The sequence below is a fragment of the Danio aesculapii genome, chromosome 23 (genome assembly GCF_903798145.1).
Source record: "Danio aesculapii chromosome 23, fDanAes4.1, whole genome shotgun sequence".
Classification (NCBI taxonomy): Eukaryota; Metazoa; Chordata; class Actinopteri; order Cypriniformes; family Danionidae; genus Danio; species Danio aesculapii.
The window spans coordinates 21,013,549-21,038,614 of NC_079457.1; the positions used below are offsets into that span (position 1 = coordinate 21,013,549).

At 35.3% G+C, this 25,066-nt stretch overlaps 1 protein-coding gene across 1 annotated transcript in view; it reads left to right on the forward strand.

Moving 5' to 3' along the window:
- Window positions 1-25,066, forward strand: part of scn8aa (sodium channel, voltage gated, type VIII, alpha subunit a) — a 96,061-nt gene that overhangs the window by 43,455 nt on the left and 27,540 nt on the right. Inside the window, exons 9-17 of the mRNA XM_056449523.1 lie at window positions 162-303; window positions 4,999-5,205; window positions 7,229-7,513; window positions 10,522-10,827; window positions 13,621-13,756; window positions 15,805-16,043; window positions 18,609-18,782; window positions 19,417-19,773; window positions 23,620-24,090. Of these exons, the coding sequence (XP_056305498.1) occupies window positions 162-303; window positions 4,999-5,205; window positions 7,229-7,513; window positions 10,522-10,827; window positions 13,621-13,756; window positions 15,805-16,043; window positions 18,609-18,782; window positions 19,417-19,773; window positions 23,620-24,090 (2,317 nt within the window). The remainder of the gene's footprint in view (window positions 1-161; window positions 304-4,998; window positions 5,206-7,228; window positions 7,514-10,521; window positions 10,828-13,620; window positions 13,757-15,804; window positions 16,044-18,608; window positions 18,783-19,416; window positions 19,774-23,619; window positions 24,091-25,066) is intronic.

The window sequence follows — 25,066 nt, forward strand, 5'->3', positions numbered from 1 at the left end:
CTTTGAAAGGACCAGACGTCTGCTCTTGTTCGTTCATATGTAGAAAAAAGATCAAGCTTGGCAGAAGTCATTCACTGAGATTCTCCTCTGACAAGCATTGTATTGCAATTCATAGAGTGATGCCAAGTCATTATGGGTCGTGTGCTCTCTTCCTCCCTCAGTCGCTGTCCTGAAGGTTACACATGCATGAAGGCTGGTCGCAATCCAAACTATAACTACACCAGCTTTGACAGTTTTGGCTGGGCTTTCCTGGCTCTCTTCCGCCTCATGACGCAGGACTTCTGGGAGAACTTGTACCAGCTGGTAAGGGCGGGGTTTCTTTTCCCTCTTACATCACTAACAGTTCCATTTTTTTATGCATATCAGAAATCTTAAAGGAATAGTTCACTCCAAAATGAAAATGCTCATATACTCAATATACTCCTATTCATGCCATTTCAATTGCATGAAAATTGTGTTCATCTTCTGAACAGAAATGCAGATATTTAAATAAAATGTGAGAGATTCTGTCCAACTACAGAAGGCCGGTTCACTCATTACTCATCACTGTTAATGCTACATTTAAACAGGGAAACAAATGTAAGGATATAGTCCTCTCTGAATGCCTAATGCTAGGGATATTGTCACAATGATTTGCATTTACAGTAGTTGTATACAGGATATCTGTGGGGTCTTAAATAGTCTTAAAATGTTTCAAAAACAATATTTTTAGGCCTTAAAAAGCCTTAAATTGACTGAAATATTGTGTTGTAGGTCTTAAATCATTTTTAACAGGTCTTAATTTTCCTATGTCCATGTAAAACTACCCAATCAGGCAAACACCCATCCAATCACTAACATTCCATTTCAATAAAGGTTTTAACAAAAGGTTTAATTATTAACTCTAATGACCAATTATGCTTTAATTATGTTTCTTTCAATAACATTTGTTTTTTATGTTTTTTTTTATGTCTTAACTGGGCCATTAGAAAAAATCATTTGCGTTTAGATGTGTGTATATCAAAAGTTTCATTCATAATGGTCTTAAAAAGTCTTAAATTTGACTCGATGATACCTGTAGAAAGCCTGTATATACTATACAGTAATATACATTGTTATTTAGGGCTGCAAGATACTAGAAAAATATGCGATTATTGATGTTGAATATTGCAGTGATATTTCTTACAATGAAAAATTTGCCTAGAAAAATGCTATTTTTATTTGCTATGTTTTTAAAATTAGTTATTTATTTAGTAAAATTAAAATAAACCGGTAAATATATATCTTTTAGATCTAATTAATTGAAATTCAGATAAAAAAAAAGGTGAAGGAGAAAATCTCAGCAGTTATTCTGACTCTGATTGACTGTTGTCATTTTGCTCTCTTATGTCTCCGCTCCCGCCATTTGTATTTACTTTCAACTCTGGGTTCACCTTTGTTATGCTCCGGCCAATAGCAGAAAAACAATTATGGAGGTAGGGGGGATAAAGTTAGTTAGGCCCCATCTGATTGGACAACTAATGCATAAAATAAATGGCTGAGATGCGTATATTGCATAAACTATTAACGCATCAATGATAATATTGCAATATACACTACCTGACAAAAGTCTTGTGGCCTAGCCAAGTTTTAAGAACAACAAATAATAACTTGACTTCTAGTCGATCATTTGGTATCAGAGGTGGCTTATATGAAAGGCAAAGGCCTCTAAATTTCGCTTATTTTACCTAATTAAAATATCATCATGCCTTGATTTTTAATGATTTACAGTAATTAGGACAGTAAGGTCTGACTTTGCGTAGACAAAAGTCTTGTCACTTAACAGTAATAATGTACAGTGTAGAATATAAAGTCATGGTGCAGTGGAAAAATAATTAATATTGTGTCTGACTCCCATGAGCTTAGAGGACTGCATCCATACATCTCTGCAATGACTTAAATAACTTAATAATAAAGTCATCTGGAATAGCAAAGAAAGCCTTGCAGGACTCCCAGAGTTCATCAAGATTCTTTGGATTCATCTTCAATGCCTTCTCCATCATCTTACCCCAGACATGCTCAGTAATGTTCATGTCTGGTGACTGGGCTGGCCAATCCTGGAGCAGCTTGACCTTCTTTGCTTTCAGTAACTTTGATGTGGAGGCTGAAACATGAGGAGCAGCGCTCTTCTGCTGAAGGATTTGCCCTCTCCTGTGGTTTGTTATGTAATGGGCAGCACAAATGTCTTGATACCTCAGGCTGTTGCTGTTGCTATCCACTCTGCAGATCTCTCACACATCCTCATACTGAATGTAACCCCAAACCATGATTTTTCCTTCACCAAACTTGACTGATTTCTATGAGAATCTTGGGTCCATGTGGGTTTCAATAGGTCTTCTGCAGTATTTGTGATGATTAACAGTTCAACAAATGATTCATCGGAAAAATCTACCTTCTGCCACTTTTCCAAATGACTAGAAGTGAAGTAATTACTTGTTGCTCTTACAACTGGAATCGATGACAAGACTTTTGTCAGGCAGTGTATTGTGCAGCCCTATTGTTAATCGCACCTTTAATTCATGCAGTGTTTAAGATAAGCCACAGTATATTCACTTCTGCAGACAGCCATTGTTTTGCAGGATGTGCACAAACACAGAGTCTGACCCCTCTGGGATCAGCAGCAGTAATGGACAGCTAAAAGTCTAAATAGCAAAAGGCTAAATAAAGCATCGGTGTACAAGTATAGGCATCTACACTCAATGTTGTTCACCTCAGCTCTCCTATAATCTGATTAACTGTTCTGCCTTGGCTGCATTAATGTATCGGATGTAATTTCATTCAGAATCCTCTCGTTACTAATTAAATATTTTATTTAAAGTCCCTGGAGCTTGTTACATTACATACAGTAGTTGCATCTAGTCTTGAAGAGCCAATTAAAGGAGCTACAAAGCTGCAATGTTTGTGATGTCCCTTTTACAGGTGGATTTTCTCATCCCATCTGTTCTAGTGTAATTGTAAAATCAGATACAACTGAAGTCAGAATTATTAGCCCTCCTGAATTATCAGCCACCCTGTATATTTTTTTTCCGCAATTTCAGTTTAATGGAGAAAAGATTTTGTCAACACATTTTTAAACATAATAGTTTTACTTAATAGTTACTAGTTTTAGTTAATAGAATACTCATTTCTAATAACTGATTTATTTTATCTTGGCCATGATGACAGTACAGAATATTTGACTAGATATTTTTCAAGACACTTCTATACAGCTTAAAGTGACATTTAAAAGCTTAACTAGGTTAATTAGGTTAACTAGGCAGGTTAGGTTAGTTAGGCAAGTGATTGTATAACAGTGGTTTGCTCTGTAGCCAATCAAAAAAAAAAATATTGCTTAAGGCAGCTAATAATATTGACCTTAAAATAGGTTTAAAAAAAAATTAGGGTTAGCTGAAATTCTAAATTATTCTAGCTGAAATAAAACAAATAAGACTTTCTCTAGGAGAAAAAAATATTATAGGAAATACTGTGAAAATTCTCTTGCACTGTTAAACATCATTTGAGGAAAATCTGAAAAAGAAATATAATAGGGCTAATAATTTTGACTTGAACATACAATTTTAGCATTTTAAAAATTCATAGATCCAATTTTAATGTTCATTTTTTTCAAGAAACAAAAAACTAATAATTATAAATAAGTAATAATTAGTTTTATTATGTTATATTATTGTGCTATTTTATAAAAGTATGTTATATATGGTATTGTGTTGTATTTTATAATACTGAGTGATTATCTATTATACAATATCAGGTTTTCAGTTAATTATTTATGCTTATAAATTACAATTTATTATATGCTTATAAATACTTTATACTTCAGTTAATTATTTATGTTTATACATTTATACTGGTAATGGCAAAATGATTAGTCCTCTTGTAAAACTCGAATTCCTTTAAAAAAAAAGTGCTTTTTAACAGAGCAAGGAGATCTTCACAGTATTTCCTAATATGTTTTTGCTTCTGGAAAGAAAGTCTTAAATAAAACTGCTTTCATTTCAGCCAAACTAAAAGATTTATTTTAAATCACTTATAAGGTTATTATTTTTTAGCCCTCTTCTTTTTTAATATTGACTACAGAACAAACCACTTTTGTCCAGTGACTTGCCTAATTAACCTAACTTGCTTAGTTGAACTAATTAATCTTTAATTTTTACTTTAATTTGGACTTTCAAACGAAATAATATTATATTGCAAAACAACTAATAAAATATTATGACCTTTCATCACATGGTAAATCCCAAATAATTAGCAATTAGAAATTAAAACTAGTTATTAAATTGATGTGTTAAAAACAAAATCTCTTTGTTAAACAGCACTCTGGAAGTAATTCATATGATCACAGGTTCACAGGAGGGCTAATAATTTTGCCTTTAACTGTATTTTGGAATTGGAAATGACATTTTTATTCAGTTAAATATTTATTATTTGTCTAATAATTGTTATTTTAACACTCAAAATTTGAATGGACTGAATGTTATACACCCTGCATTCGGCAACATAATGTGTTGTGTTCCTAGAAGACAGGTAATTGCAGTTCTTTTAAAGCTGATGGGAAGAAATGCCACTCCTCATAAGTTAGACTTAGCAGTTTCCCATTATTTTGTCAGGCAAACCAGCTGTACTGTTAAAAAGCATGAAATTACAGGTTAACCATCTGTTCTTCTCTTTTTAATTTTCTCCTAATCCTTTCTGTTTGTGCACCAGCATCTCGGGGTGCCAGTGCCTTGAGCCAGTCTGTTTAATAAAACAAATGCATGTATGTGTGAATATACAGTATGCATGTGTATTCACATTATATGCACAAGTAGGTCAAACAGATGCAGCTGAGGCTCAGAAAAATGATTTGACATTTGCATTTCTTCCAGCGAGTTATATCTTTACAACCATGTATACAATTGAACTGCTTGCATGCATATTGGGTTTATGAGATTTTGGAAATGATCATCATCATGTGTAATATAAGATATTGTGCTTCGTCCACAGACTCTGAGAGCAGCAGGGAAGACCTACATGATTTTCTTTGTGCTGGTCATCTTTGTGGGCTCGTTCTACCTTGTGAATCTGATTCTGGCTGTGGTGGCCATGGCATATGAGGAGCAGAACCAGGCCACCATGGAGGAGGCGGAGCGAAAGGAGGCGGAGTTTAAAGCCATGCTGGAACAGCTGAAGAAACAGCAGGAGGACGCACAGGTCAGGCAGTGCTTTAATGCCGATAATAAGGGTGATAATAATTAGTATATCATGTTTGCTTTCTGTATTGGATGGTTGGATTCTATTTTATTATTGAATAAGGACCAATTCTGGTTTATAATTGTGGACTTTAAAGCAAGATACTGCAGGTGAGGAGAGTAAAGAACTGTAGTCATAGTATATAGTTTTAATTAGTATATTTTAGTATATTTAGTATATTTTATAGTTTCACCATATTTCCTACGTTTTATAAATATAGACCTTAATAAATCTTTTTTTGTATTACATGTTTGCTAAAACGTTATATTTAAATATGCAGATGAAGTATATGCATACATTTCTAGCATAAAAATCAGGTCTGCTTCAGAATTTCTAAACTCTTGTTTCTTTTTTCTTTTTCTTTTTTTACATGTTAGAGTCAGAGAATTTAATTGACGGAATTTTGGCAATGACTTTTTATCACTCCGAAAACATTAAATACAGAAATTTTGTAGAAAAAAATATTGTATATAATTTGGCAAATTACAAATGAACATATTCCTCAGTAAAACCTGCAGAAAACAGATATTAATTAAAGCTGCAAGAAGCGACGAAAGGGACCTTGCACCTGGGCTCAACCCCTGCCTGGTGGCCTTAGGATGAGAGAGAACACCGGACAATATTAATTTAAGCCGATGTTTTAAAAAACCTGAGAAAATCATAGTTTTTTGCCAAACTTCCTTCTATCAGCAGGTGGCACTGTGGCTATAACTTAATATTTGCATTTAGATGTCTTGAGGAGCGGAATCTTAGAGAACACGTGAATTTTCTATCAGATTGGACATTGTGTGGCTATAAGTACTTCCTCTTATATGGCAAAACACTGAACTTTGTCAGTCCGCCATGGACATGCCCTTCGTCGAAAACTCTAGATCTTCACAATTTAACATCGCACTGGCCTTTGGATTATACTGATGGAACTGATTCAATTTGATAAAATTTCTAGGAGGAATTTCTGTAACTGGATATTGGCATGTAAACTTGTTTTGGTCAGGACTGTTATTAAACGTGTGGACAACAACTTCCTGTTTCGTGGCGAAACATCAAAGTTTGTGAGGACGCCACGGACATGCCCTTTGATGACAACTTTAGATCTTTGCAATTTCACATTGCCAATTGAATTTATATGAGAATACCCAATTTGGTGTTGATCTGATAAAATCCCTAGGAGGAGTTCGTTAAAATACAATGCCTGGAAATGGCAAAAACTGCACTTTTTTTCGGCAGAGGAAATTAAAAATATCTGACTTTCTGTTGGGTTTGAGATTTTGCTCCAAGAGACTTTTTTGTAGGTATTGGCATGTTTGATGTGTGAGCCAATATTCGGATGTGTGTGTGAAACGTAGTTCAGGGGTTACTCCATCAAATGTGCATAGGTGGCACTGTCAAGCTATTTTGCCACACCCACTTTGCACGTGTGCAAAGATTTGTGAGTTTTCAAGCATGTTTAGACCATCAAAAATGCAATTCATTCTAGAGAAGAAGAAGAAGAGTAAACTGAGCGATTCCAATAGGGCCTATGCACAGTAGGTGCTCGGTCCCTAAAAAAACTGTGAAGTTTGGTATTTGAAAATGCACTTTAAAAATACGTATTTTAATAAAAATCTAGATAAATAAACAAAAATATTTAAAATGTAATAAAAGAAATCATGTATTTTGGATGTTTTCTTAACATTATACTTAAAATATTACATGCTTAAAAACCTTTTAATTTTAAAGAAAAAAAAAGCTCAACAAATTACTCAGATTTAACAGATGCATTTTGCCTGCAGCGTCGCACCTTATTGCTGATAATAATAACTACAATAATTGATGATAATAATTACAAAATCATGTTTGTCTGCTTAAACAGAGGGTTGGTTTGTATTTTATTATTCACTCTTGACAGAGTCTGCATTATAATATTAGACTAAATAAATTTCTTATTTTGTGACTTTGAAAGGATCAGAAGTGAAACGTATTAATCTAAATGATGTAATGGCAGGCAAATGCAATGGCGACGTCTGCGGGTACAGTGTCTGAGGACGTGGTGGAGGATGATGGAGACGGAGAAGGGAATTTGTCCTGCAGCTCATCTGAGATGTCTAAACTGAGCTCCAAGAGTGCCAAAGAGAGACGCAACCGCAAGAAGAAGTGGCGGCAGAAAGAGCAGGACAAAGAGAAAGGGGACAGCGAGAAGTTTGTCAAATCCGAATCAGACGATGGAAGTAGAAGGAGATTTCGTTTCCCTGATAACCGTTTGGGCCGAAGGAGTTCCATAATGAACCAGGTAAAACAATGGCATCTGTATATCATTATGTTTTTGTAGATTTGAGATTTGTTGGCAAACAGCATGCAAACAATATTGTAATAAAACATTATATAAACATTATATATATACTTTTTTTTCAACTAGTAGCCTGTTATAGACAATCAACATACTAAAGTATTGAATTAAGTATTTTATTTATTTTATGCAAATTTTATTTGAATAATTCATTAATTTATTTATCTAAATTAATAATAAATTTGATTTAAAAGTGCCAGAAAAACAGGAAGATTTATCAAATTAAAAATACAATAAAATGAAAGCTAAAAAGTCTTATAATATCTTGCAGTTGTAGACTATTTGTATATTAATTATGATGACGCAACCAGATTGGATTTCCTGTCGATATCGATAACTAATAGACCAATTACCATGTTTGTAAACATTCAGGATGCGCGCGCAGGGAGGTGGCAGAAAGAAACCGGGAGCGTTAGCATTTACAGCGAGGGAATGACATCTGATGCGGTACAGAGTTTATTGTTGTCTTAGAAATAAGATATATTGATTACACATTATGTATTATTTCCATAATGCTTTTAGCATATTATAACAGCTCGTCACCCAGTGATAAGCACAGTGATTCGGCAAAATTAATGTTAAAGTGAGCGGCGTTTATCTGACAGGTCCATTTGCGATAGCACGCTTCCAATGAATACTGGATAAGACCCAAATATACAATCTCATTGAAGCTCCAAGTGATTTTACAAGAGAGAAGTTAAAGATCTACAAGTCTTTGGATGCCAACAATGTTGTTCTGTGTGGTCATGTGCAAGAAATAATGCTCCAGGATGACCAGATTCAACACTATGTAGAGCTAAAAACCGAGGTTCTGCTTAGCCAAAGACAAGGAAAGAAGACGAAGTTAACGTTATACAAGGACTAGGTAATTAATCACCAACACGCAAAAAGACTGCATTCTGATAGTGAACTACACCTGTACGGCAGGGTATGTGAACATACACATAGAGGTGAAGTTGGTTTTATATTCGCACATTCAGACTCTCTCCTTAATAATGAAATTTCATAAGAGTATTATTTGCAAACTCGAAATATTATTAGCAGCCAATGACTATCAAAGGACAACATTGTTTACAGTCAAAAAACAGTGTTAATGTTGTTTTCAAGTCACATTTGCAAGTTATTTCAGACCGAATATTCAAAGTGCCGTGGTAAACAATATAGGGAGTGTGTCACAAGATGTCACTGAATGAATGTGTGAATATAAAACCAAGTTTACCTTAATAACATACACTTTCACGTTTCATTCTTAGCATTCAGTGTCCGGAGTTTAATGTGTATGAGTAATGTGTATGATTCAGCATAGCGTGAACTTACCTGATATGACATGAGAACTGCAGAGTCCAGCATTTCAAATTAGGTCGTCACTTCATTCAGCTCCCTTTTAGCCAAAGACGTCTGGAGTTAGCACCAAAGCAGTGTGGTGTATGGTAAAAGTTCAGTTTTCTATTTTTGGACTTTTGAATTTGGCATCCTACCGCACAACATGACATCTTTACTATTGCAGCCTGTGTTGTTTTTGCAAGCGGGGACCCGTGTGACGTCATAACTCTTTAGATTTGGAGGCCAATAACCGATATATATATAGGCCGATATATATATAAATATTTCAAAATGTTATATTTTTATGCAGTGAACAACTGATTTTATTTTTAAAACTTCATAAAAGTTTGAACTGATCTTATGAACTGAATGGCCTGAATAGAAAACAAACAAACAAACAATGATTAAAAAATTCCAAGGTGATTATCTAGACCTATGTTCACGATTTCATATAAATCAGCATGCCTTTTCTTCAAATAGCAAATTAACATGCAACTTGACTGTTGCATAAAAATAATAGGTTAACTAACAAAATGGGATTTAATTAACTAGAATTTAATTAAAGTAAAATAAATACATTTGAAGTAAAATGAAAATGAAAGAACTAAAAACTGAAACTAGCTGAAATGTTCTTGAATAAATGTGTTACAGTAATGTACATACTGTATGTACAAATATGTAATGTCTGAAAACCTGTTTTGACAGGTGTTTTGACAGTTCAGAGCCACCGTACAAGCGAAAAGCTAAATACAGATAGTATGTTTTACTTCAGAAAATGTGGCATAAATTCATCCCATTTGGCATTTCAGATTCTTTTGAACACTTGTAGATGCTGCTTGTCAATCAGACAACGCTTCTATGTTCGTTCTTGTTGTCAATTGCGAGACAAATGATCGATGATCGAGGTTTATGATAAACCGATGTGAGTTTGAAACTTTAACTGCAGGCGCTGTATGATGGATCACACGCGTGTAGGGGAAGCGGAGTCAGATTTGTCCTTAGAGCCTGATTTTGATACAACACCTGAGCATTGAGCACAGATGACTTTGACAAACACAGTGCAGAATATAAAGAAAGAAAATAGCGGAGGATTGAGAACTCCTATGCTGGATTCAGTGACTGAATAATAATCATTAGATTACAAACAACCCAATGAGTTGTTTAGCACGTGTGCATCTCTGCTATTATGTTTACACATTTAATATTTTTCCTGAGGCAATTTTTAAACCAAAATACACAATTACACTCTATCAAACATATTTACAATCATAAGGAACATGGTTACTTACTGAGTAATTAACGCACAGCAATAGCACACAAAGAAAGGATGGACTTTGAAGGAATAAACAATGTGGGGAAAGCTTCTAAAAAAGCTCCCAAAAAAGTCTGAACACGTTCAACTCACCCATATGCGAGGCAGGCAGTTCTGTACAATTACATAATCTATCAGCTTAAAGATATCAGCCTAATTTTGACATTGTATCTATAACGATAACATTAAAAATAGCAATTATCGGCCGATAACCATATGGCCTCCAATATATCGGGCATCCCTACCTCAAATATCTAAATTCCAAAGCTTGTCTTATTAAAAATGTTGTCTCTCTGTTTTTTTTTTCTGCCACCAGTCTTTGCTCAGCATCCCAGGCTCTCCATTCCCTTCAAGGCGCAACAGTAAGAGCAGCATCTTCAGCCGCTGTAAAGACGGAGGCTCTGAGAATGAGTTTGCAGATGATGAGCACAGCACGGTTGAGGAGTACGACGAGCGCCGCGACTCCTTCCTAAGCCCTCAGCGTCGCAGCAGCTACACAGGCTTCTACGGCAAGCGCAACAGCACAGTGGATTGCAATGGAGTGGTGTCTCTCATTGGGCCGGGGCCTGGCGGACGCCTTCTGCCTGAGGTGATAATAGATAAGGCAGCCACTGATGACAGCGTAAGGAAGTCTAAGAGTAGATCAGTCTAGGCATGGGCATTATCTATCTCTGAATCTTGGCTCTCTTTCTCTCTCTGTTTGGCTCTTTCTCTTTCTGATGCATTCGTGTAATGGTTATTTTGACTTTGCTCTAAAATTAGCTGCCTTTCAGTTGAGGACTGCTCTCAAAGCCTGTGTGACATGCTGCCTTCCTATGCTAGTTTAAAATTAGCTAACTATAGCTAGATCTCACTAAATTAACTGCTAAGATTTAGCTGTTTCCTACACTACTGTTGCAAAGTTTGGAGTTTTGTAAGATGTTTTACATATATATTTTTTTGAAAACTGCGTTCATTTGATCAAAAGCACAGCAAAGATTTTGTAAAATTGTATTGCAATTTACACTTAAGCTATTTTAAAATGTAATTTATTCCTGTTTTTCGTTAGTCATTAAGTTTTTAGTGCTAAATTGTTGGAATATCTAATCAATTCCATGTATGTTCAATAAAAAAGGTCAGAAGAGGTTTTCCTTCAATATTAAAAATCGTTGTAATTTATTGGACACAAATAAATAAATCGATTCACAGAATTCTGTTATCTCCAATGCAACGCAATAGGTACATTCAGGGGTGTGCAACAAATTTCATTTCCTGATTCATGCTTTTATACCTAGCTGATATTAACAAGTGGAGTTTAGTGGAATTTGTCACTCATCAATCATTCTCCAGTCCCCCGTTGGCCGCACCCATACATACGTCCTCTTTTTCTACTAATTCTCTGCACAACATTATAAGCATAAGACTTTCAAACACATCTCTGTTGACAGGACGTTTAGCTGCAGAGATCAAGTTAATTTTAGACAATCAGGCCTTTGCATTTCTATCAGCTTCATCTACTTTTTCAAAAATGCTTTATTAGTATGCAGGGCATATCATACTCAACAGAAGAAGTTCAGTTAATATATCACATTTAAGCAATACAAATACAATTGTTTAATAAAAAAAGAAAAAGAGACCAAAATAATAATAAAACATATTCGTTTTTCCACAATACGTTCTACTTTAGAAATCATCCCTGTAGGCTGATTTGTTGTTGAAAATACAGTTCGCATCAGTGTTGAAAGCAGATTTATTATTTGATATTTCTGTGGATCAATAGAAAGTAAAAAAAAATCTTTTGTGGCATTATAAATGTTTTAACTGTTCATTTTGATCAACTGAATGCATCCTTGCTGAACAAAAAGTATGAATTATGTTTAAAAAAAATTTTCCTGGCACCAACATTTTGAACAGTAGTCTATGTCTTAGTAGCAGAAATTTAGTATTCATTGCATCATCTCATTACACATTCATCCCACCAGCAAAGTCTATCCTTATCTTTTTTTCCTCATTTCATTTACTAAATAATAAAGTGCACTTTTTCAAGTAAATGTTAACTCAGTGTATGTATCCGTATTTCAGTTTATATTCATGTAAAGGTGAATTAACCATGAAATGAGCCCACCACATCCACCCTCCAGGCTTTAGTTCTCTTTTCATATTTTTTCTTCATCTTTCCACCATATATGTTTTACTGTATATACATTTCCTATATAATTCCTTCATTGTAGTGTATGCATGTATCATTTAGACAGTCAGCACCTCTCCTTAATATTGTAATTTTAGTTGAAGCGTTGTAGTTAGCATGGTAGTCTGCTAGCTTTTATGGATTGTATAGAGGTCTGGTACAGCTTCAGATCTTAAGCATGAGGTTATTGGATCATGATATTTATTCTTTTTCTCTCTTGACTTCTTTGATTGAATGCATGCTGATGCATGCTGACTGGATCTCCTAAAAGCTGGAGATGCAGGGGCTTCAGATGAGAGGAGGAAGGGAGCGGAGGACAATCCCTGATTTGCATAGCCTTTTTAGCATTGTAGATATATTAAGCATTATGCTGTAAATATTATGATATTATGATTATGCTGTAAAACAATTGCTTTACTGTTTAAATGTCCATATGAGGGCAAATCTCTTTTTATTTTCTATCCTTGAGCATTTTAATAATGTTCAGTACGTTCATGTTGGTTAGGGATGGGCGATATGAACTTCTAAATCCCAATATTGTCTGGTATTCGTCAGTGACAATAATTCAGAGGTACTGTATGCACTAAGAGACAAAAAAGACATGTATCTTTAGAGAAAAGCATTAAGGCACACGTATTGTAATATCTGTTTTATTCATACTGGATGCAAAGACAAAAAGGAAGTAAAGACATCAACTATTCCTGTAGCTGAGGAAAAAGAAGATAGAAATGGATAAACTGATCAAACCTGCATACAATAAACCATCTGTTTTGGTCTTTTTAAAAGAATAATGGATATTTATAATGCAGTGATAATAGACAACTCTTTTACACGTATATAATACTAGAAAACCTTGTTTGCTCACAAAATGAAGTGATTTCCAACACTGGACTGATGTTAGCAAATTCCTCTGTTTTCTAATTCTTATCATGGGTACAACTTTTATTGGTATATTTCAAAAATAAGATATCGCCCATTTCTAATGTCGGTAATATGCATGACATAAATAGTAATGACAAATTAGCATTTATCTCCACCCTACCTTCTCTCTTATTGACAGCCCAGCATGTTTCTGCTTCAATGCATTCAAATGGTTCCTATAGAACAAATCTGTAAATTGTAACAATTGTTGTGCTTCTTCTAACCAACCTTCTAACCAACTAGCCCTGTAATGCAGATTTGATCTTCCAACAGCACTGTATTATGCTATGATGGGCCTGTTTAACCTAATTGTTTTCCTCCTGACAGCCGACCACTGATCTTGAAATTAAGAAGAAACTCTCAGGCTCTCTCATGGTTTCCGTAGAGCAGCTTAACACCTCATTCGGGCGCAAGGAGCGAGCAAACAGCGTGATGAGTGCATTAACCAACACATTGGTTGAGGGTATGTTCACATAACATAAAAGCCAATTCACACTCCACCAACAGTCACTATATTACAATATGCCACTTTGTAGACATTCAGGGACCAGACAAATGCAGATTCAGCATGTTCAATTTTTATTTTCATAGCACAAAACAGATTTTTTCAAAACTGTTTTTAATAAAATATACTGCATTGAATTGCATTAAACTTTGCAAAGAAAGACCCCAAAGTATCCCAGAATTGTCCCATGTGATGTGATGTATATTATGGCTGTAAACCGGACATTTTGTCAAGACACAATAAGATATTGGTAGATACTCTTAGCTAGTGATACAGTATTTATAGCTAGTGATACAATAATTCAGCAGTTTGATTTTGATTAAATTCAACTCAGCAGAATATCAATCAATAAAGATGTAAATAGTGTCAAAATTAAGGTACATTTAAAAAAATGTGTATTGATAGTTTTCAGTCACGTGACCTGTGCTGAGACATGACAGGCAAAAAATAAAAGACTGCAATGGCAGTTACACTGGGATCTCCATAGAAATGTAGCACAAACCGGTCATTTTTATGTTTGTTTCAAGCTATGAATATTTGGATCACATATCAACTGTAAATTTTGGGCCCTTGCGGTCCATATACTGCACCTGCAACCATTTTTCAGTCATATAAACCAGCATGTCCCTGTCAGAGCTCCAATTCTTATATCTAACGTTATCTTTTGGATATTCCTCAGCGATTTAGTCATTAGTGACAGCTTTATTGCATGTAGGCTTCTGCTTTTATATTTGGTATTGTTGTTGTTTTTTTGTTTGCAGGTATGGAAAATCTATTCATTCACTTCTATTTATACTTTGACTTTTCATTTCAAATTATACTTTAGTTGCACTTGACCTACAAATTAGAATAGAAGCCGTATAAAAAGCGTACAAACACACTGACAGTTATAGGTACCATGGATGGCTATGGGTCAATGATGCTACCATTCAGCACAAAACTATAAACTTTTCTTTTCTGGGTGTTCTTTTTCTGAAGGAGTTCTCTTGAAACACAGCTCAGGTGTATCTCCTTGTTGGTTAGTAACGCTAAAACTTTCAATTATCTAGCTTTTTAGCAAAAAAAAAAAAAAAAAAGAGAAAGAGAAATTACTTGACTTGGCGGTCAGTGGGAGATTTTACAGGCCAGGGGAGCGTTTCCCTAATGTTGTGACAACACGTGAAAATTATCAATAGGTATTAGTATTTTTTTTTACAAATAAATGTTACATCTTATAATTAGTTTGATATTGTTTTATTTAATTATTTTAAAAAGCTTTATGCTACTCGCTGTAATTATATGGACAAATGAAAGTTGGACTTTTTATTCTTCTCTTGTGGAAAAGACAGACTGATGTTCAGTATTAGAACAACACAAAGGTGAGGAAATTATGACTTTAATATATAGATGGGTAATATGTAGATGCCAAAAACCGTTGTTATTAGTGACACCAGTGGCAGGGATATAAACTACAACTTATTTCTTATGCTGGCACTCATACACACGTGATGTTCAAGAGTCTGAATGTGATCCAGTGCCCTGATATGCTCACAGCACCTTTCTTTTTCATGTTTGATAATGTGTGTATTCACCTTATTCTTTGTGTACGAGCCATTCTAATCTTTTTGGCTCGAGACTTCCGGTCTTATTCACTTCCATTCATTTTTAGGCGTTAAAAACAGCTCGTTATGCTGCTTGATGTTGCAAACTGATGTTTTCTTATTATATTTTTCTGCTTTGTCTGTATAGTCATGCAAACACTTTGTAGAGCAAGTTTGTAGAGCAAGTAGTTCTATTATTCATAGTCATTTCTTCCATTGGAAACTGAATCAGAAGTTCTAAAACAATCGCATATACCAGGGCACTTCCATTGAAGAATAAGGTCAATACTACATCCTGTAGATTTTTCTTGCCAAATATGCCTAGTGTCTATGCCAGAAATCAGACCATAGCCCTTTTAATGAATGGCTTCTTTTTTTTCAAACTCAATTTACACTGGTTATTAAAATTATATTCTTTACCTACAGAACTGGAAGAGTCTCAAAGGAAATGTCCACCCTGCTGGTACAAATTCGCCAACACGTTTCTTATCTGGGAGTGTGGCCCTGTATGGATGTCGATAAAGGAGATTGTGAACCTGATTGTAATGGACCCTTTTGTGGACCTGGCTATCACCATTTGCATTGTGCTGAATACTCTCTTCATGGCCATGGAGCATTACCCGATGACGCCGCAATTTGAGCATGTGCTGTCTGTCGGAAACCTGGTGAGAACTCTACATAGCTCTTCTAGAGAAAGCTTTTTATTTTCTGACAGCCTTTTAATTTAAATATGAAGAATTCTTTGGTTGCTTGATAAAATGGTCCCCCCTCCCCCTTGGCTTATATTTTTGTAGTCTCTGCAGGGATGCCGTTGAAACACTCAAAGCCATTTTTATGCCTGGCGTAGAGACAGTGCTAAGCTACTGGCTGAGTGTGGTGGTGCAGAGCCAGCATAAATATTTCATGTAGCCTAATCGATGAGCAGCTCTAAAATGGTGGCGGTTTCACAGCTTTGGAGCTCGAACCTGTACACGAACCTTGAACGAGTATAAAAATGCTTGTAAAATTACGCAGAGAGAAGCAGATAATCTATCCCACTCTTGAATCTAGTAGCTTTTTATATTACATTCCAAAGTGATGCCGATACTGGCGTCATAAATTCTCACTGTGAGTGCAATCACAAATCATGATTTTCCGAGTCACATGACCACATGTGCGTAATAGTGAGGCCTCTCTCAATGAAATTTCTGCTCCGCTGACATGATGATATAATGATGCAAGTATTTCAGCTGCTTTAGTACACCTGTGATCGCTCTGTTGTCATGGTAGCAGGGGTTGTATTGGGACGGAGCAGGTCGTAGCTGTGCAGGCGGCAGCGTGAGTCACGTTTAGACATTCGCCAGGCCTCCTGGAGTCAAGGCCACCTTGTACCCTCCCCCAGTTCAGCCGCCTGCTGGGTGATTAACCGAACCCTTCAGCTGTGACAGCAGGATGATCTGTTTGACACTTTGAACGTCACAGTGTCGTGTGGCACATTTGTCAGGGAGTCATTGTGAATGGGTCGGCCAGGATTGGGGTGCTGTTTGGTGTCATGCACTGACAAGAACGAGCTGGTGTGTGATAGATAAGATGCAGTTCACAGTTCATTGATATCGGAATGATTTTATAAATCGGAGTATGTTTGCTCAATAATTTTTTTCCTTTCGTGTTTTGCATGACATCAATAATTATACGAAGTTTCCTTTTGTGTTTTTGTAGTGTATATGGAAACGATTTTCAAAAACACTGACTTTTGTTTTCAAATTTAGCCATTTTCAGTCATAAAACAATTATGTAAATGAGAATTAAGTCAAATTTTCTTGTTACAATACTATCTGAAACATTTTGAATATAATATATGTTAATAATAGTAAAATATACAACATTGACATAAAAAATTTTTGTAAAACTTAATAATAAACTCTTTATTTTTGTGTATTGCTGTATCTTTTACAAATGTTCAGAGTAAATAAGGCTGCATTTTCGCTGCATGGTTCAAGTGGCTCAATTCAGATTTTTTTAGCTCCCATGTGGCACTGATCGGATATGGCCTATGTATGTGTAAGCAGGAAAAAATCACGTGGATTCCGATTTACTCAAATCAGATTCAGGCCTTGTTGATATGTGGAAATTTATTCTATATGAATCAGATCCGTGCCCTCGTGTCTGCAGTGTAAGCATCGGATTTACACCTGTCATCGCGAGTCATGCATCATTAAAACCGTAGCGAATGACGTCAAGTCTGATTCTTTCATTCGGAACAGACTTCAGCTCAGTTCTAAATCTTATACACGAGGACTAAAAAAGCTTTTATAATGTCATATAACACAAATATTTAAGCATGTTAACGAGAGAGAGAGCAATATCCACCACGTAACCAATATAAACTAATATAAAACAATTGCATACATTATGTGCATAAATCATGCCATCGACATTAAGATGCCCACTGGTTTAAAAAAATCCTAGATGAGAACTTTTTTTGTTATAAACAACTTGTCAAAAAGAATAATAAATAAATGAAACCCTGCAGATTAAATACAGGAAAGGAGAAAAGGGAGCTCTTTTAATTTCAGCTCTCAGTCAGCGCCCTGGTCATTGCACCTTTGCCGTGTGCTGTGTAAATGCAGACAATCTGATACGAGTCACTTTTAAAAGAGCAGGTAAGCAGGTCAACAAAAAAACAATCGGATACATTCATAACCATCAAGACCATCTGACCATCAAGATCTGCAGTGTAAATGCATTTTAAAACTAATTTTGGTTGATTATTAAACCTAAATCTTACTTGGAAAAAATACACCTGAACATTATTAGTCAAATTAAATAAAACAGTTATGACTTTAATGAGCCATTTAACAATAACTAATTAATTAACATCACCTAAGATTAATACATGCTTTATAAGTAATTTTTATTGTCAGTTTAGTTGAATTAATTAAAGAGTTGACAAACAATAGCCCTAAGAAGAATCAGATCCGTTTCAATCAATGTATTGGGCATATCATAGACCAAATTAAAATGGGAAGATGTTTATGTTTGAAAATCAATAGCATTTTAAAGCCTTTGTGCATTTAATTGAAATGATTGATTATTTGCTGCATTTTCAAGTGTTCTATCACAATATATTGTATTATTGAATATTGTCTATACAAAATGCATCAAAAGATTTCTGTTTTTAGTTGTTTAGTCGGTTTTAGCAGTTCAGTCTATGCCAAAGTAGTTTTAAATCTTTATGTTTTCCTTTTCAGGTGTTTACTGGAATCTTCACTGCCGAAATGTTTGCCAAACTGGTTGCAATGGACCCATACTACTACTTCCAGGAGGGCTGGAATATCTTTGATGGCTTTATTGTGAGCTTGAGTTTGATGGAGTTGGGCTTGGCCAATGTGGAAGGTCTTTCTGTGCTGCGATCATTCCGATTGGTAAACATTTTTATTGCTTCTTAACTTAAGCTATATATTAGCATATTTTAGCAGTGCTGTCTATATGTGTGTGTGTGTGTATGTGTGTGTGAATGAGAGAGAGAGCGTGATGCTGTGTGTCGCTTGTTTGGTGCATACACACACACACCGACCGATTCCACGCTTTATTTGCAAATTTATTACCGCATTGCAAGAAATCTGGTCGGGTCCCGCGGCTCCCGCTGTACAGCACCGGGAGTGCAGACCTCTAGTTCGTATTTACCACGTCTCCCTTCTCGTTTGGTCGAAACCCGAAGTTCTGTCAAACTGCAGAGGTTGTGTTCTTTTTCGAGACCAGTTCATTTGGTGCGCGACTCGCCATCTTACCTCACCTCTCTCTTTCCTCCACACTGTCCCGTCATGACAATCACGCACACACATTTTTGCCCTTAAATATATAATATTTAATACTTGTTTCCTATATAAGTGCATTGTTTTTTATGATGGTATAACGCTATAGAAACTGACACCGTTGCTATTTTTAGATCCCGCAGTATACCATATTACTGTATTACCGCCCAAGACTAGCACATATTCAAAGAGTAATATTGAATGTTCCTGGTATTCTAATCCACCTTATTGTCTCTTTAAACAGCTGAGAGTGTTCAAGCTGGCTAAGTCATGGCCTACCCTCAACATGCTGATAAAGATCATCGGTAATTCAGTCGGAGCTTTGGGGAACCTGACCCTGGTGTTGGCCATCATTGTCTTTATCTTTGCTGTTGTCGGCATGCAGCTGTTTGGGAAGAGCTACAAGGACTGTGTGTGCAAGATCGCTCAGGATTGTGAGCTGCCCCGTTGGCACATGAACGACTTCTTTCACTCTTTCCTAATCGTCTTCCGGGTGTTATGCGGAGAGTGGATCGAAACCATGTGGGACTGTATGGAGGTGGCTGGACAGGCCATGTGTCTCATCGTATTCATGATGGTCATGGTTATCGGGAACTTGGTGGTAAGTGCACCTAAATGTGTTTTTGATCTGAGCACAGTTGCACTGAAAATTGTAAGCACAAGATCTGTTCCAAAACAAATGGGGCAGCATCCAATGTGCAAATTAAATAAATCAGAGGTGCCAAATTCCACAAATTTGCATGATTAATCATTAAGGTTCATAATGCAAGATGCATCTACAGTGGCACATTGTCAGTGGCATGACAGGATGTGCAAGTGACACTCAAAAGAGTAAGGATCCCCACCCAAATTGTAAATGTAGGTCTTGTAGGATTGTAATAAAGAATCAATTATTGATACATGGTTCCCATGCTGCTTGGAAGTACTTGTATTTCAGACATGGAAGGCCTGGAAGGTACTTAAAAACAAAACATAGGTCCTTGAAAGTTTATGGTGTTTATCCACAATTGAACTGGGCTGATTTCAAAAACAGAATGAAGAACCTAAGAAATTCTTCATTTAAATATCTTACATTTAATTCTTATACAAGAACTATGACAAGCAATGCATTTTTTACAATATTTTAGAAATGACATTTGAACATTAAAGTCCCCAAGAAATCAAAACTAACCATATGATTTTGTTAGCTCACATTGCCAGTTTTGTGGTGAATAATTCATCTTTGCATGTCATTAAGAAAACAAAAATAGTTTTCCCTTATAATCTTTAATTGAAATCTTAAAATGCACTTCCTGTTTGTTTTCAGTTAATTTATCAGATTGCGTGATTTTGAGGTATTAGCCGTGGCTAATGCTGCTCTAACTGTCAGGTTTGACAACAAACATAAATGATGAGGAGGGGGAGTCTGTTAGGTTGTAGTAACTCTTCTAAACCCCCTTTCCTGATCTTTCTGAATGAAATGCCTACTTTACTATGTCCATTTCTGCGGTAGAAAAAACAATCCACGCCCACTGTTTTCTCATTTAAAATTGTGTTTCTCTAGGAACTGTCACATTATGAAAAGAATAACGATCTTAGCATTAACAGTACTGAATTCAACTAATTGTATTAGTTTTCTTTGAACATGTTTTAAACGGTCTACATTTTTGAAAATGGCACATTCAAAACAAAATATTCATCATTACTATGACATTTTAATGTAAATATTAAGTGTAAGCAAAATGTTAAGTACAGAAATGACTTTCATGGTGCTATATATTCTGGGAGTGTGAATTACGAAGGTGCACGATTTAAAATTACTAGTGATTAAAAAAGCCCTTGAATTTGGTGTCCATGAAGGAGTTGGAACCCTGTTGATAACTTTATACAGCCATTAAATATAATGATTAATATACAGGCAGAATTATTAGCCCCCCGTTTATTTATTTTTTTTCCAAATTCCTGTTTACGGAGAGATTTTTTCAACACATTTCTAAACGTAATAGTTTTAATAACTCATTTCTAATAATTTATATTATCTTCGCCATGATGACAGTTAATAATATTTGACTAGATATTTTCAACACACTTCTATACAGCTTAAAGTGACATTTAAAAGCTTAACATGGTTAATTAGGTTAACTAGGCAGTTAGGGTAATTAGGCAAGCTATTGTATAACGATGGTTTGTTATGTAGACTATCGAAAAAAAAATATTAAAGGGGCAAATAATTTGGACCTTAAAACGGTTTTGACAAAATTAAAAAACTGCTTTTATTCCGGCCGAAATAAAACAAATAAGACTTTCTCCAAAAGAAAAAAATATTATCAGACATACTGTGAAAATTTCCTTGCTCTGTTAAACATAATTTGGGAAATATTTAAAAAAGGAAAAAAAATTCAAAGGGGGGCTAATAATTCTGACTTCAACTGTATATGGCAAATGGTGCATATAAAGTATATGTCCATGTCTTTTTTACTGTTGTTATTTTCTTCCTAATTGTGAATAGGATATTATGAATATACAGGGAAATTTGGACAATGCGAAAAGATCAATGTTAACAATCACAAATGTCCATAGTGTGTTAAAAGCTTCTGTCATTTAGTTATTAGCCGACGTCTGTCTTTACGTACCACACATACAGTAGATCAAATTTCAATATTTATACATTACATGCTCATTGCCTAAATGTATCTTTCGCGTTGTATATGTTAGTACATTTGAGATACAATCTGATAATGCTGTCCACAATATGCACAGTAACCCAGAACATTAATCTGATGCCACGTTTTTTTTTTTACCCAAACATAGCAGTGCAAGATTTGGGTATAAGACACATATGCCTATAATGACACTCAAGCTTAATTGACCACTAATAGATAAACTGTACTTAAGGGATTTTTATCCCTTCACTTTAGGACTGCACAATATATCATTTCAGCATCGATATTACAATATGCGCGTCCGCAATAGTCACATCACAGGATCTGCAATGTCGAACCGGCATTATAATTGATAAAGAGCCACATTTGAAAACACTTATGATTTGTGGAGACATTGCTATGCCTAAACATAAAGTTAGTTTAAGGCAGAGATGCCCAAAGTAGGGCCCGCAGACCAAAGATGGCCCATGGGAACCTTTGATTTGGCCCACCATCCCTTCTGAAAAGAGAAGGAGAATTATGGGGAGGTGGTTGGGGTGAATGCCTTTGACAGAGATCGTCATTTGGAATTTAACATAACTTTTGTTTCCTTGTTTTATTGCTAATTCAACTAAATACTGTAAATGAATCAGACTTTTAAAATGTAAATACTGTCAGCAAACTGCGAGCAAATCAAAATAAGTAGTGTATTCAGCATTGAACTTGTGTTATAAATGGGATTGTTTATGTTTTACTGTAATAAGTTCATTTTAAAATGTTAAAAACGATACTGCATTAGTCAATATGATTTAAAGCATGTTTTCTAGTTAATTTAAATATTACCAAATAAATTAGAAATTTACCCATGGCTAATTTTATATATACAGTTTGGTATATATTCGGCCCACAGCCCTCAATCAAGTTTGCTTTTTGGCCTTTATAGGAAAGTTTGGGCACCCGTGGTTTAAAGTATTCAGGCATAAGAAATTAAAAAAAGTTGTATATAAATCTTTACAGTGTTATTTTACATTTTACACATCTGAATATTGCTAGACTTCCAAGAAAATGATAAAGCTCTGCATTTTATTTGTACAGTATGTTTGCTCTACTGCATTCATCAATGTTTGTGATTGATTGGATTATTATATTTTATGTAGATGAACTCCCTTATGAATTTATTCTCGCCTTAAGAATCATGATTTTTTTTTTTCAAATAGAGCTATTTATTTAATCTGGTGTAATTATACTCCAAATTGTAATCTTTATCATAAAAAAATAAAATATGGCAATGTCACTTTTTTCCAAAATTATGTAGTTTCTTCTGTTAAACACAACATATTTCTTTGAAGGAGGCTAGTAGCTTGCACCCATTAACTTATTATTTGGGTACAGCAACCAGCATTCTTCAAAATATTTTATTGTGTGTTCAACAATAGTGTGAATGGGTGTTTCCCAATTCTGGGTTGCAGCTGAAAGGGCATCCGCTGTGTAAAACATATGCTAGAATAGTTGGTGGTTCATTCCACTGGGGCAACCTCTGAAATAGAGACTAAGCTGAAGGAAAATGAATGAATGAATGAATGAATGAATATGTTCAACAAGAAAAAAACAAACATGAAGGTTTAAACCAACATGAGGGAGAAAAAATGATTAGCCAATAATGTTTTTTTTATGTGATTTATCCCATTAATTGTTGGCATCCCTAATTTCAGTATGTTTCATAAATGTATCAGCATACTTCAGTTATATTTTTTTATGATGTACAATGTGATGTCTGAAAAAAAATGGTAAATCGTTATTTATAACCTCTCTCTCACACTGTTCAGGTGTTGAATCTCTTCCTTGCCTTGCTGCTGAGCTCATTCAGCGCAGACAACTTGGCAGCTTCCGATGACGACGGTGAGATGAACAACCTGCAGATTGCAGTTATTCGCATTAAGAAGGGAATCGCCTGGGTGAAGGCTAAAGTTCGAGAACTGGTCAACCTCATCCTCGGGAGGAAGGTCACAGACGAAGCCAAGCCGCTCGACGACATGTACGACCGTAAACTGAACTGCATTGCCAATCACACAGGTGTGGACATCAGCCGTGACCTGGACTATCAGAAAAATGGCAACGGAACCACCAGTGGCATTGGCAGCAGTGTAGGAAAATACATGATTGATGATGACCACATGTCCTTCATCCACAACCCCAACCTGACCGTATGTGTGCCCATTGCTGTGGGAGAGTCGGACTTTGAGAATCTCAACACTGAGGATTTCAGCAGCGAATCTGAGGCAGAGGGCAGCAAAGAAGTGAGTATGCAAAAGAGCTGATGCTGTTATGCTTTTAGGCTTTGACCCAGTTGCTGGTGGGAAATTTAATACTTGTGGTTATTGATTTGGCATCTGAAGTAAATGCTTACTGTTTCTAAACAGAGGTATTTGCTAATTTTTATCCGTGATATTGATGTATATGCAGTAAAGAGGGGGATATTGTTTCAAGATGATGTTCAGAAGCTTGTAGGCCAACGAAAATCATCAACACAGATTCTTATTTCACTCTTAAAGTTACAGTGTGTCATTTGTGTGTCATTTCTTGGGCATTTCTACTACACAAAACAGAACTGTTAATATTGACTATTTTATGGACGCATGACGCAAGCATTTTTTATATTAATTTAAAAAAAAATCAGTTTACATTTATAACTCTTAGAATTTTTATTCTTTGTGTCATATTGGAAATAAAAATTAATTCCTATTAAACACAGAAAATGAGTTAACTCTGCTGTATGAGAGTTTGTTAAAACAGCAGAGGAAATGAAAGCAAATTTGATTCAATTTGTTTTTAATTTGATTAATCTTGATCTCCTCAGACTAGTGCGGATAGATGATAATAGGGATGATAGTCGCAGATATCACCAATTGCTAATGCCTTTGATGATATTAAGGACTAAGTAGATTCAGAGTCATTAGTAGACTCAGCTCTTGACAGTTTCGAAAGCTCAGTCTGTTTTTACTTTTACTTTCAGTAGTCAATAATTGACTGTGGGGTAATTTTTGAGGGGTAATAATTGACTTTTTGGGGGGGAAATGCTATCATTGTTTTTTATTTTTTTATTTGCTATTGAGCAAATTAGAATGAAAAATTCTAAAACTTCAAAGATTTCAGCGTCTCAGAACCTGAGAAGGGTCCATAGTTTATGGCTTTAAAACAGGTTCACAAACAGTTTTTTGTAAGGATGCACCAATAGATTTTTTGGTTGCTACACAATACTAACAATTTTTCCCT